This window comes from Clytia hemisphaerica, unplaced genomic scaffold (assembly GCF_902728285.1).
Source record: "Clytia hemisphaerica strain Z4C2 unplaced genomic scaffold, Clytia hemisphaerica genome assembly, whole genome shotgun sequence".
In the NCBI taxonomy this organism is placed as follows: Eukaryota; Metazoa; Cnidaria; class Hydrozoa; order Leptothecata; family Clytiidae; genus Clytia; species Clytia hemisphaerica.
In genome coordinates this window covers 202232-221780 of record NW_027103429.1, presented here as the reverse complement: position 1 = coordinate 221780, position 19549 = coordinate 202232, and the positions used below count along the sequence as shown (strand labels likewise).

The 19549-nt window shown below is 35.4% G+C and overlaps 1 protein-coding gene across 1 annotated transcript in view; it reads right to left on the bottom strand.

Annotated features, from left to right (window-relative positions):
- Positions 1–3473: 3473 nt before the first annotated feature.
- Positions 3474–19549, bottom strand: part of LOC136797948 (FMR1-interacting protein NUFIP1-like) — a 36476-nt gene continuing 20400 nt past the window's right edge. The window contains exon 10 of the mRNA XM_067054528.1: positions 3474–4910. Coding sequence (XP_066910629.1) covers positions 4907–4910 — 4 coding nt within the window. The 3' untranslated portion in view covers positions 3474–4906. The remainder of the gene's footprint in view (positions 4911–19549) is intronic.

Below are 19549 nucleotides of genomic sequence, written 5' to 3'. Positions count from 1 at the left end.
TTAGGTCGGATTCCGACCAAAAATCGACCAAAGTTTCAACAATTTTTAATCAAAATTTGGTCGAAATTAGGTTGGAATTTGGTCGAATTCCGACCAAGGAATTCAAAAATCCCACCCCAAATTTCTCATCGATTTTTATTAAAATTTTGTCGAAATTTGGTCGGGATTAGGTCGGATTTCGACCAAAAATCAACCAAACTTCCACTGATTTTTAATCAAAATTTGGTCAAAATTAGGTCGCAATTACGTCGGATTCCGACCAAGGAATACAAAAAATCCCTTCCCAAATTTGAAAGGACATCGATTTTGTTTTGAAAGGACATCGACCAAATTTTCAACAATTTTTAATCAAAATTTGGTCGAAATTAGGTTGGAATTTGGTCGAATTCCGGCCAAGGAATTCAAAAATCCCACCCCAAATTTCTCATTGATTTTTATTAAAATTTTGTCGAAATTTGGTCGGGATTAGGTCGGATTTCGACCAAAAATCAACCAAACTTCCACTTATTTTTAATCAAAATTTGGTCGAAATTAGGTCGGATTCCGACCAAAAATCGACCAAAGTTTCAACAATTTTTAATCAAAATTTGGTCGAAATTAGGTTGGAATTTGGTCGAATTCCGACCAAGGAATTCAAAAATCCCACCCTAAATTTCTCATCGATTTTTATTAAAATTTTGTCGAAATTTGGTCGGGATTAGGTCGGATTTCGACCAAAAATCAACCAAACTTCCACTTATTTTTAATCAAAATTTGGTCGAAATTAAGTCGGATTCCGACCAAAAATCGACCAAATTTTGTACAATTTTTAATCAAAATTTGGTCGAAATTAGGTTGGAAATTGGTCGAATTCCGACCAAGGAATTCAAAAATTTCACCCCAAATTTCTCTGAAAGGACATCGATTTTTATTAAAATTTTGTCGAAATTTGGTCGAAATTAGGTCGGATTCCGACCAAAAATCGACCAAATTTTCAACAATTCTTAATCAAAATTTGGTCGAAATTAGGTTGGAATTTGGTCGAATCCCGACCAAGGAATTAAAAATCCCACCCCAAATTTCTCATCGATTTTTATTAAAATTTTGTCGAAATTTGGTCGGGATTAGGTCGGATTCCAACCAAAAATCGACCAATTTTTCAACAATTTTTAATCCAAATTCGGTCGAAATTAGGTTGGAATTTGGTCAAATTCCGACCAAGGAATTCAAAAATCCCACCCTAAATTTCTCATCGATTTTTATTAAAATTTTGTCGAAATTTGGTCGGGATTAGGTCGGATTTCGACCAAAAATCAACCAAACTTCCACTTATTTTTAATCAAAATTTGGTCGAAATTAAGTCGGATTCCGACCAAAAATCGACCAAATTTTGTACAATTTTTAATCAAAATTTGGTCGAAATTAGGTTGGAAATTGGTCGAATTCCGACCAAGGAATTCAAAAATTTCACCCCAAATTTCTCTGAAAGGACATCGATTTTTATTAAAATTTTGTCGAAATTTGGTCGAAATTAGGTCGGATTCCGACCAAAAATCGACCAAATTTTCAACAATTCTTAATCAAAATTTGGTCGAAATTAGGTTGGAATTTGGTCGAATCCCGACCAAGGAATTAAAAATCCCACCCCAAATTTCTCATCGATTTTTATTAAAATTTTGTCGAAATTTGGTCGGGATTAGGTCGGATTCCAACCAAAAATCGACCAATTTTTCAACAATTTTTAATCCAAATTCGGTCGAAATTAGGTTGGAATTTGGTCGAATTCCGACCAAGGAATTCAAAAATCCCACCCCAAATTTCTCTGAAAATTTGGTCGGGATTAGGTCGGATTTCGACCAAAAATCAACCAAACTTCCACTTATTTTTAATCAAAATTTGGTCGAAATTAGGTCGGATTCCGACCAAAAATCGACCAAATTTTCAACAATTTTTAATCAAAATTTGGTCGAAATTAGGTTGGAATTTGGTCGAATTCCGACCAAGGAATTCAAAAATCCCACCCCAAATTTCTCTGAAAATTTGGTCGGGATCAGGTCGGATTTCGACCAAATTTTCAACAATTCTTAATCAAAATTTGGTCGAAATTAGGTCGGATTCCGAACAAATATCAACCTAACGTTCAGTCATTTTTTTGTTCAATTTCTGGCGACTAATGCGATCTAAAAATTATGGTAATTTTTAAGACATGCCATAAGTTACCCGGGTTACTATACTTACCTAAAACAATCCAAAAGTTCCTTAAACAGTGCTGTGTACCTTTGAAAAAAGACCAAAGCAAGCTGGCGCTTTATCAACGAAACAGTTCTTGTGAGTCTTTTTTGCCGGCCAGCTTGGTTTACGCTCTTTAATTATTAAGAAATTTTAATTTTCAGCGGAAAGGCTTTCTTTGGATTGTTTAGCGAACTTTTGGATTGAAGTCAGGCCAAAAAAAAAGTATTGTTTCCGGAAACCGGCCGGGTGAAAAAAAGTAATTTTCTGACCGGGCCGCAGACTTCGTTAGTAGTTGATACATTAGTCAGGACTTACTTCATACTGTTTGTACACAAGTTATCTTTAAAGTTATATTTCAATGATCGTAAGCTATCAAAAATAGAAACAAAATAAATTTCCAGACAGCCGCCTGAGAGCTTTTTTCCTTGATCCGCATTCCGGAAACACTACATTTTTTTCATTTTCGCCTGAGTAATATTTATTTGCAAGTTTAAAAAGTCTAACATGCAAGTTAATAATAATAACAGATAATAACACAGGCAGCATTTAGTGCTACAATCATTCACTAAATATTTGAGACAAAGGGGAGATCCCTGTGTAATTTTGAACACCACAATTGATTTTTAAGCGTCTTTTAAGACTTAAGACCTTAGGATCTCAGGATTTAAAAGCTCAAATTTGCTCGATTGAGGCTTGGAACATAGCCTAGAAGCCACCAAACCCCTCTAAAATCGAAATATTCAATGGAAGAAAGTGGAAGTGCTAAAATGGCAATTCTGGGTCTGGCCCAAACTTTAAATTCTGAAAAACGTTAAAATACACTAAAATCTCAATATATTTCGAGGGAGATTGTAGCTATGACTAGTATATGTTATTATACGTATTACTTGATACAATAACCCAACGGGCACACAACGTTGTTTCAACGTTTATCTAACATTTATAACGAACAGATAAACGTTGAAACAACCAAGTGGATTTTCTTAAACAATAGCAACTATAATTCTTGCAATATTCACTTTTTTTTGCATGCGATGGCTTAAAGCAGAACATCTAGCCCTTTGGGCTTTATAAATCTGTGCTTTAAACTCAATGTTGAAAAAACAATTACCTGTAGCGCAAAATTAGTAAAAAATGAAAATATGCACCTGAGATTGAGTTTACAGACAAACTTTAAACTTGATAATACAATATTGCAGCATTGAATCTGAAAAGGTTCGGCGGTTCTACGGGAAGGTTAGGCATAAAAAAGCAGTAATTGGTTATGATATATTCTTTCAATATCTTTCAGTTTTTATGAAAAACTAGAGAGGAAGAAAAATAAATATTTACAACTACTTTCCTTACACCTTAAACCCAAAATTTCTGTAATGCGAGAGAAGATATTCTTTTAATTTTGCTATATTTTGACCTAGCTGAAAGGTTTCCATAGATTATGGACCCGTTCTCTTTAGGCTCAAGTAGTTTGTTTTGACTGGTCACAATTTTCACACATTACTCAAATCAATCAAACTAAATTTTCCAAAGACTAGATGCTCTTCTTTTCTAGCTCAGTTTTTGTGACCCTACCCTTGAACTTGTACAGGAGGTCCTATGTCGTGATTAATTTTGCAGCTATACAGACCAACACACGCTGATGAAAAAACCATCATTTGTTTGAAGCGCGTATCAAAGAATTGAGATAAACACAAATCTTTAAAAAAAAGATCTTTGAATACAAAGTCAACATACATTTCGAAACTCGTCTAATATTTCAGCTCAGTTCAGCGTACGAGAGAAGGAATTATTTCACAATAAGAGTTACTTCACAAAAAGTCCAAGAAGATTACTACAGCCACCATCTCACAATTTTACTCAGCAAGATTTCATCCACAAAAATATAAAAAAGGTTCTTTCTCTTTGCTCACAACTTTTGTATCCGCTAACGCGTTATGATTTGCATCAACGGCGGCCGCTTCTTCCGACAGAACGTTCAAAATATATTTCGAATGCCCATCCTCCGCCGTTATCGAAATGTTAGGCGGTGCCGTGTTCGCGCGTTCACGTCTCGGTTGTTGGCGTAGGAAAGCGTCTAAATCGTAACCGTCCATATCATCATCGTCAGCACCGTCGTAAACATCGCAATGAATCATGTCGATTTCATCTTGCGACGAGTTATAAGCATATTCGTCACTCTCCACCGTCAAATGCCGACAAAACGGGGCCTCCTTAATGGACCTTAAATTCGTCGTCGAGGCTTGTGGCGAATGTGGGGTCGCAGTCGACGAATAACTACTCGGCGAGCTCTGATGATAAACTCTAGAAGACGCTAAACTTTTAAAAGCTGTTGATCGATTGTTATCCACCCGTAAATACTTTGGTGACGATTTGGGAGATAACGTGATGCTACGTGGACGCGTAGAGCTGGTTAGTTTCTTGTAATCACTGCACGCGTACGGCATCAAATAACTGTCTCGTTCGAATGCTATTGACGGATTCGTGCTGGACCAAGATAAAGACTTCTGCATCGGAGGTTTCGAGCACGTATATGCATAATCTACATAGTCATTAATATATTTCTCGTTGTCAAGGCCACCTTGTAGTGATGTGCTACTTAGCAACGAGTCGCCATCTTTTGGTAACTCAAATGCGTTGAAGAAAGAGGAGACATATTCGTCAAACGTGTTGGACGTTTTGCTTTTGTTCTCTGTATCACTCATCTGCAGAAAGAAGAAGATTGAAAAAGGTTATTGTATGCCTATACAATACAAAGTTATTGAAGCACACAAAGTTTGGATATCCTAAGAGCAACCTAAAAGAATCAAGATTAAGAAAGAAGCTAGCGCAATCTGATGATTTGTTTAGGAGGTGAAAAAAAATCTAAAATTGAAACCGAAACCTCCTTTCCAATAAAACTTAAAAAAAAACAATATGTGCAATAAAATAGCATTTCAGAGCTTGCTCTTCAAATTCCACCATGGAGCCAACGCGAATTTGCGTGGGAAGGTGGCCCGAAACTTTAACTGCTTCCTTCCTGCTCCCTGGAGAACACAAGTCACACCCTGGCACAACGTCCCTTGAATCGACCACACAAAGAAACTTTTTGTTTCAACAGAAATGCAAGTAAAACAAGTCTTCAAGTAATTGAGAAACTTTTCCCATAACCACAAGAAAATACTAAATTTCACAACCTAGGTTTTTCTGATGAACATTTTGATGTTAAAAATGCCACAAATTCTAAGTAGGATAATGATTTAAGTCTATTCACGATAAGTGTGCACTCTTTTTTCTTTTACCTATAACTTTTGAAGGAATTCTTCAATCTTTATTTGGTATCGTTGGAGAGATATTTGTGAGTGGAAAAATTTGAAATAAAAAAATCTTTAAAACGAATGTGAGATACAATGTTAATAAGTGATTGACCCCAAAAAATAGAAGAAAACAGCGTTTTTAGACGTCAATCAGCTTATTACTTTGTTTGATATCTTTTGACTGAATGATTATTTTTGAGAAATAACTTGGAAAGAATAAAATCCTGCCTCTGATAGTTTAGAAGATTTAGTTTGCAATGACAAGCAAGTCTCATAGTTTTACTTTACTATAGCTATATTTCATAAGACGGTCTACAAGAACAAGTGATATCATGCAATAGATAGAATCCGTTCTCTATTTGGCTACAAATAAACTAACCGAGTGTCATGTAGTTGCTAGTTGACTTGACCAGAAATTGTACAAACCGAGGAGGAAATATCCCAAAGTAGTATTTTGACACCGCCTTAGTGGGGAAAATGATTTTAAAACCCATCATATCATGTGTTGAACGGTGAAAAAGAATGCGGCTATTATATTTTGATAATTATATTGTCCATCATATCAGATATACCTTTACTTTTAGTTAATTTAGTGATTTGTGACCGTGTCAGATTATCATCACGGGACACCCCCTTTCTCTGTCTTTATATAAACTGTCTCCTCCTACTCCTACGTTTCATGTCATCAAATCCTGCCTGCAACTACTTTTAAAGAGAACTGAAAAACTAATCTCTCATCATAAACGCTACTCTGAGACATGAAAAATACACACAGTGTTTTTGAATTAACGGATTTTTCCACATTTCAAGGAAATCTTGTAAATCAAAATCCTTTCAACTCTCAAATAAAGTCACAGTTTCTAACAAACTCACGTCATATGAAGATTTTGAATAAAAAAACCTTTATTTCACAAATAAGGACAAAAGCGATAAGAATCTAAGCTCTTAAATCATGTTTTTCAAATAGAAGAAGTCTCTTTTGTGTCTTCTCATAGACGCGACACGCGCACTTTGTAATACCATTCTCCCCAACCCCCTTCAAACTCTCAAATGAATAAAAAGGGAAAAGCCGTGTCGAATAATAACTAAATAGGCTTATATATGCCTAGCCAGCTGGTGCATGGCTCCAAAAAATGTCCACCGAACATCCATATAATGTCCGAAGCATCCATAAACCGTTAATGTGAACTATGAAAGAACGTTTTGAACCAGCCGGGTAAAATCATTGACTTCCAAGCCCGAAGGGCAAGATTTGAGACTCCTAGACTCCATCCAGAACGCCCGCGCGTGGCTTTTGCACAGACACCGGATTGAAAGTAAAATCTATCGCTAGATCCCAGAAAATGCAGTCCTCAAAAACAAAGGAACCACTACCCGTCGTCATGATTATGGCGCGTTCTAGGCGCATTCTAGATGGGAAATAAGTGGCTTCACATTTTCTTGCCTGGGAAAGGTTAAAGGTTTTAGTCTACCCCTTTGGGCTTTAAACTCAATGGGTAAAATACTAGGATCTCCCTAGACTGTAACAATCGACATTGCACTGTGAAAATGAAAGATAAAATCGATATTTCTTCAAGCACCTCCTCCAGAAATTCGAAAATCGAAATACAAGAGCCGGCCAGTAAGTCAAGGTTCTAATAAACAAAACATACTAAACTGCTAAGTAATACGTTCATTTTCAAATAGAGTAGAGTGGATCAAAGCCTTATACATTCTGCTCCATACACCCTTGTCCAGACTGTGCAAGCAGGCATTTTATCCACTGTTCGTCTTGATAGTGAATTGTACTGCGTAAAAGGAAAGATCAAGAGAGAGCAGCCCTTCCTCCTCCCCTTTCCCTCTACCTCAACATAGCATTTCAAATGGGAAATACTGACGCGTTTTGGACTTTTGCAACAGATTGAAAAAGTAAACATAAATTTCAAAATTTTTCTTTTTTCCTATCCCTCTTTCCTTCTTTAAATTTTCGGCTTTAAATTAAAGATATCTTAAAACATGAATAATGACGTCACGAAAGAGTTGTAATTTATAGAGGATGATTTATTGAAGATGAACTACACTGATAAATTTAAAATCTGTTCGTTCTATCATAACGAAGCCAAAACTTTACAGGTATGTAAATTTGAATATAAAGCTAACTAACTGATTCTCAAATTGAAAGTCAAAAAAAGAAACCATTCCTGCAAAAATCAAAAAATGAGTAGAAAATCATCAAGTCAGTACGAAACCATTAAATAAACATACCATGAAAAAGTACAGTGGAGTTTCCATAACTCGAAGATGCACGGGAAACGCAAGTTTCTTCGAGTTAAGGAAATTACGAGTTATGGAGTAAGGGCTTGTTAACTGAAGGGAACATTAAACTTGTTCGAGTTAAAGAGACATTCGAGTTAAAGAAATTCCACTATTATAGATTTGCTCTCAAATTGGACTATGTACAGGTCAATTCTGACCCATACAGAAAATCCTTACTGTGGCTTATCAAAACCATGTTCTTCAAAAAATGGGACACAAGTGATGCTGTTTAGTACAGCACCCTCAGAAGCTACCTTCTAATTTCTAAAAAATTTTCAATAGTTTGAAATATCAAATAAATGCAAATTTTTGATTTTTCGATGCATTAACTTGAATCTCAGAATAACAACCAAGCCATTATCTTTTAAGACACATTTCCAGTCCTTGATCTAAACTAGCGGCGAAAAAAGAGTACCCCAGGGCAAAAATCTAAGTAAAGTAAGAACTATCTGGTAGGTCACTTAACTGGAATATGTTTCCATAAAAATTCAAGCCATCTCGATTTCATAACGAAATAAAAGCATGAAAAATTAAACATACGGCTTCATCGTCTCACTTCACAGTTCATCAGAAGAAATTGATTGATGTCTATGAGACTTGAAAAGATTTTTCGACAAAGATAAAGTGAACTTGGCTACAACTTTTCTCATATCTTTGCTATGAATCAAGTAAGTTTTCAAACTGGTCAAAAATATTTTGAGATTATTGTGATAAGAAATATAAGCATACTCTGGCATGTTTTGTTTCCGTGAAATTTCTGAGAAGAGTTGGACAGATTCAACCTTTCGCTATCTACATTCATTCAGCTGCTGCCTCCCTCTAAAAAGAAGAGCGTTTCGGCAGAGGTATTATGTAAATAAGTGGAAATCCACCATGATGAAGCAAAACAATCGAATTGGAAGGGGCGATAAACTACCTCACGAACAACGCTTAACTCGTTTTCACAACATTGTTATAAGATGGTAATTAATTCGCAGAGGAGTTTAGTAAGTAAGTAAAGTAAGTATATTCATCTGGTGGCTGTCGGCGGAGCCGGGAGTGAGGGAGTCTATCCCCTTTTCTATTTGCGCTAGACCTGGGAGATCGAATGCTGAGGTGGAGCGCCACATCTACTCTCAGCTCCCAGTAACTTACCGCCTAGATCAGATTACCCAATCTAAGCTACTCATTCGCTGAGTTGGCGGTGACCGAGGATCGAACCCACAACCCTGAGATTGTAAGGCGAATGCTCTACCGACTGAGCTACCCGGCCGAGGTAGGAGTTTAAGGCCGAGGTAAACTATCCCAACATTTCATCCAACATAGGAATTGAAATGTTGGACAAATGTTGGATGAATTTTGGAATGATGTTGGATCTCCTTAACATCAGTCTCATCCAACATTGGTGTTCATTCATTTTTTTTTAATTCATTCCTTTCAAATTAAAAATGGCGTAAGCAGTGGATTTTTATAACCAGTGTAACCATTGCTGTTACTGCTGTCCATGCAGACAAAAATTATAGTCCAAAAATTGAACCCTTACAGTGCAGAAAAGATTCAGGCGAAAAATCAGCCCTTGGTATATGTTGGATGAAATGTTGGAATCGTTTACTCGGCCTTATACTAACGCAATTCGAATATTTTTTTTTCTAATATTGCGGAAGGTTACCTAACTTAACCAAACTGAAAAAAACACCCATAGATTGAAGAAATGATGCTTTGAAACTACTTCACTTACTACAGTACTTTTTTATCTCCAAAAAGCCGAAAAGCCGCAGAGAAATTTTCAACCAAATTATGAAAGGTCATATTTTCAAAAAAGTTAAAACAAGTAGTACAAATAGGATAAAAAGGTTCAAAAAGGGAGTAAATAAAGAAAAACCGGTGTATCGGAGGGAAACATATTGGCCTTATATTCCAAAAAAAAGAAAGAATTATATCAAATAAGAATAATTGACATGAAAAAGTTCTATTTATATTTATCAGAGAAAAAATGGGGTGAAAAGGGATCAACATCTTAAGTTATCAGATATCATTTGATATCAGGCAAAGTGAAAAGGAGAGACTCTCAAATCTGATTGAACAATGCTCCTCCAAAATATACTTGAAAACGGGGGGAAAATCTCCGCCGTGTATACAATACAACCAGTTAAATACACGTATTTTATATAAACAAAGCATATAAGAGTATTTTAAGGCTTTAAATACTCTAAATTTGAGAAATTAGACAAAATTGATAGTCACAAAATGCTTCAACAAGACACCCGGCGAAGGCCGGCGAAGGCTTTTTTTGTAGACTAGTAAACTAGTCGGCTATTACTTATAATAAAACTGTCAATCAAATAATGTAAACACTAATTAAATATTCAGCACGCATGAGAGAAAAGGAAAATAACCGACTAGAAGCTTCTTAAAACGCCTTTTTTTCTTCACCTAAAATCGTAAGGAGAGACATACAGATTTCTGTATGTCTGACCCGTACGGGATTGCATTTATTTTTCTTTCTGTTTATTGCATTTTTGGAAATGCTCATTTATTTATATGTTCCCATGTTTAATGTTACTATGAAATATCATTTAGTCAAAAAAGTTGGATGGATTCTCAAAAACCTAAAAAAGGTTGTAAAATTAAACAACGTTTTTTGAGGGAAGAAGCTTCTAGTCGTTGAAATTCAGAAAAGACACGCAACCTCGCCTCTTCGATTCTTTTTATTTGGAGCTTGAACTTTGGGTCTGTTTTCAACGACTAGTTTACTAGTTTTTTGACGATGACAAAAGAAAGCGTTTACTTTAAACCAACTTCCGCCAAAAAAGGCAGAAGCACGCCTGTTCATTATCTGATATTCCGTGACGGATAGGCGGCCGCCCACGCTAAAGCTCTAAAAGAGCGGGCCAATTTCCCATCGGAGAGGAATAATAGTCGGCCTTTGATCATCCCTAGTCGGGTTCAACTACCCTTGCGCGTAAAGCTAAAAATATTTCAGCTGGACCCTACAATCCCCAAAAACGAGGGCTGGGTTACCAGGCGCGGTCTTGTAAAATTCCATAATCTAGACCTTCCAAATGCTGAAAATTTTCCCTACATTAAGAGTTTTCCCAGTTTTAGCGTGTCGGAAGAAAATTTCTGCATCGGGGTGCCAGATAAGCCTGTTCACGATGTTAAATTGACAAGTTGGCCAGGCCTTTCCAGTATTGTCTTAGTGATTCAAATCAATCTTCAGTTTCCATCAAGGAGAAACGATCGAAAAAAAATTCAACCTTGGACAATACACGTTGCTTCCCTCCAATACCATTTTTCAAGAACTCTAACTTGGTAATTAAAGAAAAATGTTTTATGAAAGAAATATATAAACAAAGATTTAATAAAGATGTGTAAACAATAAAGATTTAAATATTGAACGCCAAAACAAACTTTTTTCATCGTTTTTCAGGGGAAAACAGAAAATATTTGTTTTTTATGTTTAAATATTGAAGTTGAGCTCCACATCAGCTACACAAGGATGCCAAACAAAGACGAACTGATGAAGAGGCAGGCTTATTTGACACTCGAAGAATTTCATTGGCACTTCATCAACAAAAGAAAGAAAAAGAGTTCCAAGTGTATCCCGCAGTCAGAAGCTTAACCTTATTCGCACTAGGGGTGGGGTATCGGTTAAAGGTTTTCAGAGCAAAATTGGATTAAAGTCTTTTTAACTCTGAAAGTTTTGAAATTTTGTGTAGTAAAATGCTGAAAATGATGGATTTAAGCCCCAAGACGTCCATTTTTAAGGCTTTTTTAGTTCTGAAATGTGTATTTGGAATTGCAAACTTTCCAGTGGATCAAGTTCTACAAATAAAACTCAACTTAAAAAAAGGTTATAGACGAGGTATAAGAGGTCAAATTTTGGTAGATAAGGCTTTCTAGACCTGAAGAATCACCCCTTGAATGCTAATCCACCAATAGCTAATTTTTCGAAAAATGTAACTTGTTTTTTAGTTTTGAGGCGACGACCTAAAATTGTTTACACCTTGATAGTGAGGTCTGGTAGCACGTAAAGATGTAAGAATACTTTAGATGGTGATAAAAGCATGAAATTTGGAACAGATGATCCTTAGAGGGTCTATCTTAAAAACTTTAAATTTTAAACAGCAGCACCAAGTGTTGTCACCTGTCAGATGACGTCATCAGGTGGCTGGCAAAATATTTATATTTTTTTGAAAATATTCAAAATCTGATGGTTCCAGGGGAAAGAGAATGAAATGCTGATGAAAATATATAGATGAGGTATATATAAAGCATGCTTTGAAAATCTTCCTAAAAGTTATGGAGGTTGAAAGTTTTGTGATGACGTCATCACAAGCCTTTCCAGGCAAAACTTAAAAATCTCGTAATTTTGGAACAAATTGACCAAATTTGATGTTTTATACATGAATTCCAAGTTCCATCTGATGCTTGGGTAGATCTTGTGTGTCAAATTTCATACAAAAAGACTGGCTAGATCCAAAGTTAAGGAGTGGCACAGAAAAATTTCACCCACCCAGTTCCGAACCACCCCCAAAACCCTAGTATTGATCTACTTTAGCCGAATGACTTGCTGTCTTGACTCCACATTTTTGATGCGAGTCGACAAAGAGTCGACGATTAAATTACATGAGTCGCCTTGTTTTGACTGGACGACAATGACAATCACAAGCTAAGTACCGTTGATTATCCATCATGTACTGTACTACACCGAACGTAAAATCTACGACCACGTAGCTTGGAGGTTAAACACGATGATAAATGAAAAGAAGATGAATTGTGAATTCCAGAAAGAATTCACTTATATCTCTTTCTTGAAGCTTTCTATTACGTACATGTAGTCCTATAAGAACTGACATAGCATAAATAACCGATGTCGAAAGCAAGACAAAAAAAAGTTTAAATGACGTTTAGATGACGGATAAACTTCATTCTATACTGTCAGTCACAAAAATCCACTACGGCGAAACTTTCTCACGCCGCTGTGACACCCTAAAATGTTGATTTCAGAAACCAGAGACTCGAATTTCTCACAGAAGAATATTCTTACAACATACGTACTTCATATGGTTAAAAAATATAGTGGTTTTGCAGATACTATTTATCCGTTGTTAAATAAAATAATGAAAGGGCTTGAGAAAAGTAAAAAAAAGTGGAAGATGAAAAAAGAAGAAGAAATATTTCGGAAAGTAGAAATGAAAATGAACTTCGGAATAACAGGAAGAACAAAATGATCAAATTGATAGATTATTTGTAGCAAAGAAACCAAAAAAGAGTTGAATCTTTTTATAGATTTGTTTTTTCCACCTTTAAACTTATATTTAAAGGCTCATCAGTAATTAGGACGGTTCGAATCTTTTTTCACCTCTAAGGCCATGGTAATTGTAGGCCTTTCAAAAGAAATGGCGATTTGAAGGGCCAAAGGAACTTTTAAATGTTCCTCGAAAAATCAACTGTCAAAAAATGATCGAGCCATTACGTAACGCGCTACACGTTTTTTTAAAAAGAACATCCAAAATTTTTGAAGCCTTCCGATGTTCTAACTTTAATAGCCTAAGAATGTTCTTAACGTGTTCTTATTTTCACCTTATTGTTTGTTAGTATTTTTGTCCATTTTCCTAAGAAATCGAGTATTTTAGAGTCCACAAAGCCCATGTTCTCAAGTTGTTCTTTAGATTTTGGCCACCCAAACCTTATGTTCTTATAAAGTTTGTTCTCATATAAAAAAACGTGTATTTTGTTTTGAATGATTCGTTTTAACACTGCAATGTTTTTGCAAGCTCAGCAAATTTCCGATAGCAAATCAGACCTCAATTCTAATACTGACAACATGGCTTTCAGCTTCCAGCTTCTAAAAGACTATTTCACGGTCGAAAAAAAAACATCTGTAAACACGACCTCCGCTAGGCTACGTCATATCTTTCTTCGTTCGAGCGTAAAGCCTAGAGCTGTCTATTGCGTAGAATAGACTTCTGCGCTCTTGTGTAAAGCCTAAAATACCTCAATTTTGGGTTAATACATTATAATGTTTTTAAGGACAATTTAAGCAGAGTATTGAAAGAAGTACGAATAGTTGCGTCTTGACAAAAAATTACAGGCTAAAAAAAGCCGTGTTCAATTGGAAAAGATGCAGAATCAGTTTAAAGGGAATGACCAGTTATATTTAAAATGTGAGATACATAAAGTCTATCTCAAAATAATTTGCAGCTGGAGAAAAAAATGGCTGTAACTTTTGATAGAATTCGAGTCAAGTTGCGATTTTGTGCTCGTTAAAAAGATATTGGTGAGTGGAATATTATCAAGTAAAAAATTTGAGAAAAAAAAGAAAATGAAAATGAAAAATGAAGAAGAACAAAATCAACTTCTTGTAGAAATGTGGTATAATTACCATTTTCACAGGAGTGACTCGACAGAAGGCTTTTTTTTTGTCGTTTTTTACTACTTTATAGAGTCAACCAGCAATAAACTTTGTTTGATATCTTTTGATTGAAAGAATATTTTGAAAAACTTTTTTTTGACAGTGATGATGATCTAAGATTGAAGAATCACTCCTGTGAAAATGGTAATTATAAGACATTTCTACAAGAAGTTGATTTTTTTCTTCTTCATTTTTCATTATCATTTTCCTTTTTTTTCTCAAATTTTTTACTTGATAATATTCCACTCACGAGTATCTTTTTAACAAGCACAAAATCGCAACTTGATTCGAATTCTATCAAAAGTTACAGCCATTTTTTTCTCCAGCTGCAAATTATTTTGAGACAGACTTTAGTACAAAATTTCGTAACACAAAAAGAGGACCAAAGTTAAAATAGCACGCTCTAGAACTTTTCATTAAAATATGATTGAACCAGCAAACCACTAAATTTAGCTTGATTGAGCCGGTTTAAAAAACAAATCGAAAATGTTTTAAACTGACTAATATTTGTAACGAGTTTTACCTCCTCAAACCAAACCTAATATCTCTATTTTGCACGAAGAGTCAAAAGGTGTTGTAGCAAACATTGCTCAAATTTTGGCTTCAAAAACCTATGCATCAACTCCTCTAAAACCAAAGGCAAATCTCAAGATAACATCCTTACACGCTTTTTTTTATAAGAAATTATATCACCATCACAGAATTTGGAAACTGAACCTAAGAATGCCATTTTTAGAGCATTTTACAATTAAATTGCCAATTATTCCCCAACAATGCTAAAAGGTTCCACAAAAATGCCAAATTTTTGCCTGAGGTATGTATTACATGCAAGGTTTTGGCTGGGTTTGGATCCAAATCTAAGAAAACCGGAAGAATACTTCAAGCTGATTTTTCCCAAAAATGTAAGAATATTGATGAATCGGAAAAACACCATTCTTATAAAAAAAGCGTGCAGTTTTTGTAACACATAGTCGTTTGAGTCTGTTTGAGCAATAACAAGTGAAAGAGAGCAAATGTTTCCAAACGTTTATGGTGAAATATGAAAAAAAAATTATGATCTACATTTCACGTTACTTCATTTAGACTCAATCTCTCCCTTAACTTTTTACAGTTAACTCTCGCTAATTCGAGCTCGGCGATCGGGAGCAATTTGTTCGAATTACAGAGAGATTCGAATCATAGAGAGTATTTTATGTGGGTTTCTCCTTTGACGAGAACTGAACATTAGTTCGAATTGGCCGGACCACATTCTATATTCCAATATACATGCAATAAGCTAACTAAAGATCTAATGAAGAAATCCCCAAAGCCAAAAACACCATTTATCACACAGACATGCAAATTAGAAAATAAAATAAAAAGAAGCAAATCTATCGAGTGAACTTTCCGAATTTTGTTTAGAATGGACATTTTTATGTCAGCAGGGTCCAACTGCATGTAATGGTCGAATATTAAGCCTACTCTTAGGTGCCAAATAAATTGGGGGGACCTAATTGCCGGGGGGTTGGAAATTGTACTTCTAAAACCCCAAAATAAGGTAAATATAGGCTGAAATAAGGCTATTTAGAGCAAAATAGGGGGCCTTCTCTTTGACATCTGGGGTCCTAATAAGGTCCGGGGGGGGGGAGGTTGTAAAAATTAACAAGCGGGGGGGGGGCGTTTATTTGGTACCTAAGAGTAAATGGCTCAAATTAGGGAATCAAGGGTCCCGCTTTATACCTAAACTTGGCTAAAAAGGGGTAAGACGGGGAGAACGGTTTGTTTAAAACTGCTGCATCACATACAAACATGATTCCCAGTAAGTACATATGGGAGCATTCCCCCCCCCCCCAGCGGCCGATTTTTTTTTTTTTTTTTTGGGGGGGGGGGGCCGAAATACAAAGAGCTAAAAAAGACGCCTCTGATTACTAATTTCGACACCCATTTGCTTTTTTACACCTTAGATAGAGTAGTCAAAAAGGCCAAAAAGATAAAAAGCACCCAAATATTTTAGTGCTTGGATCACTCGCTTAATTTTCACAAAGATATTTTGTACTTTTCATATAGGGGGGGCCCCAGAATCAAAATCTTCTAAAATTGCCCGAACCTAAAATTTGGTCGACCAGCCACGCCACTGAGTAAAAACCACACTCTAACTGTTCTTTAAGTTGATAGATAGCCGAAGCAGTTGTTCCTAGCAAACAAGACTATTCAACCCTTCTCCAAGCATAAGCTAGCATTCTTGAGTGAAGAACGGAGCCCACAAAGACATAAAATCTATTCATATCAAAAATCATAAAATCGGACTAAATTTAAAAAAAATACTTCACGAATGCTATGTATGACACATAAATAAATAACTTTCGATCCGATGATTTGAGATATTTCTTTTGATATGTAATAGGGAAATATCCCAAATATCAGATTTTTCATTGCACATAGACAGAATTATTGATAGTGACGACGTAAAATGTTTTTCCGTTCTTAAAAAGGGAAAAAATGAAAAATGAAATCAAATATCACAAACAGGTTCATAAAGAGAATCCATAACAGGAAGCGAAACGAGAAAAAGTCAAAACCTATTGCAGATGACTCTAGATCTAAGATTGGAACACTTCAGAACATAGTAATTGATAACGTATTTAAAGTTAGAATAGACGCTTTTTCTTTCATTAGGGCCAGGGCAAACCAGTCCAACATTTTATCCAACATGATTTTGATTAAGAATATATATAGTTGAAAAATGAGCTTGAAAAGTTAGGCTGTTTTGTAAGGTAAATACAAGATTTTCCGTAGCTTTAGAAGAGAAGCCTTTCTAATCTCATGACGGCTATCCCGGGAAAAATAGCGGAACAATCCGAGGAGAATCTTAGTGCAGAACGACGGTACTTTATGAGAATATTCATGATGAAATTGGCCAGAAAATTAAGAATACGCTAAGAATACCACCATCATGGAATTTTGCAATTGAATCTAAGAATGCCATTTTTAGAGCATTTTACCTGTAAATTGCCAATTATTTTCGTTATTTCCCCAGCAATGCTAAAAAGTTTCACAGAAATGCCAATTCTTTGTTTGAGGTATCTATTACATAGATTTTTGTTGGATTTGGATCCTAACCAAATAATGCCGTAAGAATATATGATTTTTCCCAAAAAGTTAAGAATATTTTTTACCATGATTTGTATAAATCGCAGCTTTTATTCTATGAACTTACTTTTTGCCTGAATGATGTACAAAATTAGATAGAATACGAAATATAGCATGTTTTTATGAGGTCACTCCATCTCTGTTTTATACTCAAAATTTTTGATGGTTTTAGAATGAATATTTTCGGACTTTCTTTTGTTTTGTGGTTTTTTAAATTATCGGCTGGTTATGGATTCCAGTTAAAAATATCCATGATGAAATGGAAAAACACCATATTTTTTCTAAAAAAAGCGTCTTTCGAGACGGAAAGTTGTTTGATGGAATAAATACCCATCTGTGCAAGAGAGCTCAATCTGGGAGTTTCAATTTCCTAAAAGTTGGTAATCTAATACTGCAAAATTCACCATACTATTGACAGTGAAGATGGTTTCCCAGACCTGTTTCGGACAAAGGGGGGGGGGTTACTACTAGGTTTACGAGATGACGGGTATGCCCGTGCAAAAATTCGCAAATTTCCCTTTAGAGAAAAAAAATTGATCTAGGGAACCCTTAGAGGGAATTTTACCCATCATTTTCACTCAAGTTGGTCAAATTTTCGGTAATCGCAATTCTTTGAGAGTGGGAGCTTTCGATTTTCGTAAATTTTCGTGACGCTTTTAAGCATTTATATCGCAGCAATAGAGACAGTTTCAAATTTAAAACTCAAAATGTAAAAAGAGTCAAACAAAGAGATGCTAATCAAAAATTAACCCCTGTTTTGTGGCATTTTTTATGTCATCCACTATTTTGCTCATAGATTGAGGTCATCGTGTGGCTTACATGTCAAAATACATCCATGGTTAAGCTGAATAATTTATCTACCTGTTGCAAAAAGAAGGAAATTTTTGGCTTACTCAACTTAGATATATTAAACCAAGAAGTGTGAGTAAAATATGTGGCTGACAAAAAAGCCACAAAAAAGTACATTTAACAACGCAAAAGTATGTACATTTAACACTTTTTGGAAAATTCAGCCTTTCTTCTTTCAAGTCTAGAAGGTCCACGTTGAGGTCTATTATCCTGTGAAATCTCTATGGCTGACTCAAAAAATATGAAGAGTTATTCCAAAAAGTTGATTTTGAGCATTTTTTACAATGTCACACTATTTTTGATTAGCATCAAGAAAACATTGTAAGAAAAGCCTTCCAAATCGCTTGAAAATTAATTCCGGTAACTACCCATCATGTAGCATCTAAGATCCCAAAGGCTCAGAAAAACAGAGTCTTCATTTGCCAACTCTGTAAAACCATTATTCAAAAATCCAACTTTCAGGATATTCAGGAGGAAAAAATGTTCATCCAGCGAAAGAAAGGAAACACAATGTTGAGGTTTAAATGCAATATTTTTGAATACTTTTTCCCTCGCTTTTCCATTTGTCAGTGGAGTCAGTCTATTATCGTATCCAAATTTTCAGGTTTGGGAATTTGTAGTGTGGTTTTTGAGGGAGACCAGAAACATGAAAAAACTCATACAAGCCTTCATGAAAAAGTTACAGTAAACTCTCATTTATTCGTTCTTCTATTATTATACAAAGCTCTCTATTACACCTTTTTTTTATAAGGAACCTTACCTTTGCTCTGAGCCTGGAGCTCCTTATTTTTACAGAGAATTTCGGCCTCAAAGTTCCTTATCGAGTTCCTTATTTACATAGCTGCTAAGTTTGGATTCGCAAAAATTGGATTCCTTAAAACTGGTTTTCTTATTCTCAACCTGAGCAGTTCCTTAACAATTCCTTATTTTTTTGGACCATTTTCAGCCTCGAGTTCCTTATAAACGTGTTCCTTATAAAAAAAAGAAACGTGTATTCGAACTTGTTTCCTGTCCCCGTCAAAGAGAAACCCTCTTAAACACTTTTTATAATTCCAATCTCTCTGTAATTCGAACAAATAAGATTCCCCGTTCAAGTTCGAATTAGCAAGAGTCGACTGTATACTGAAATGTCTTTTACTTATGAGAAGTAGTCTCGGCGCAAAGCATTATTTTTTCGTGGAATAGACTTTCGCGAATTTGGCTTAATTCACAAAATGCGCGAATGTCTCTTCCCTTATACGTCTTTTTTATAAGAACGAACTATATAAGAACATGAGGTTTCGATAGCCGAAAAATTAAGGATTGGAGGATTTTTAATTTTGAAACACCTAATTCATAGTTTCTACCCCCCCCTAAATTTAGGGGGGGGTCTTGGGTT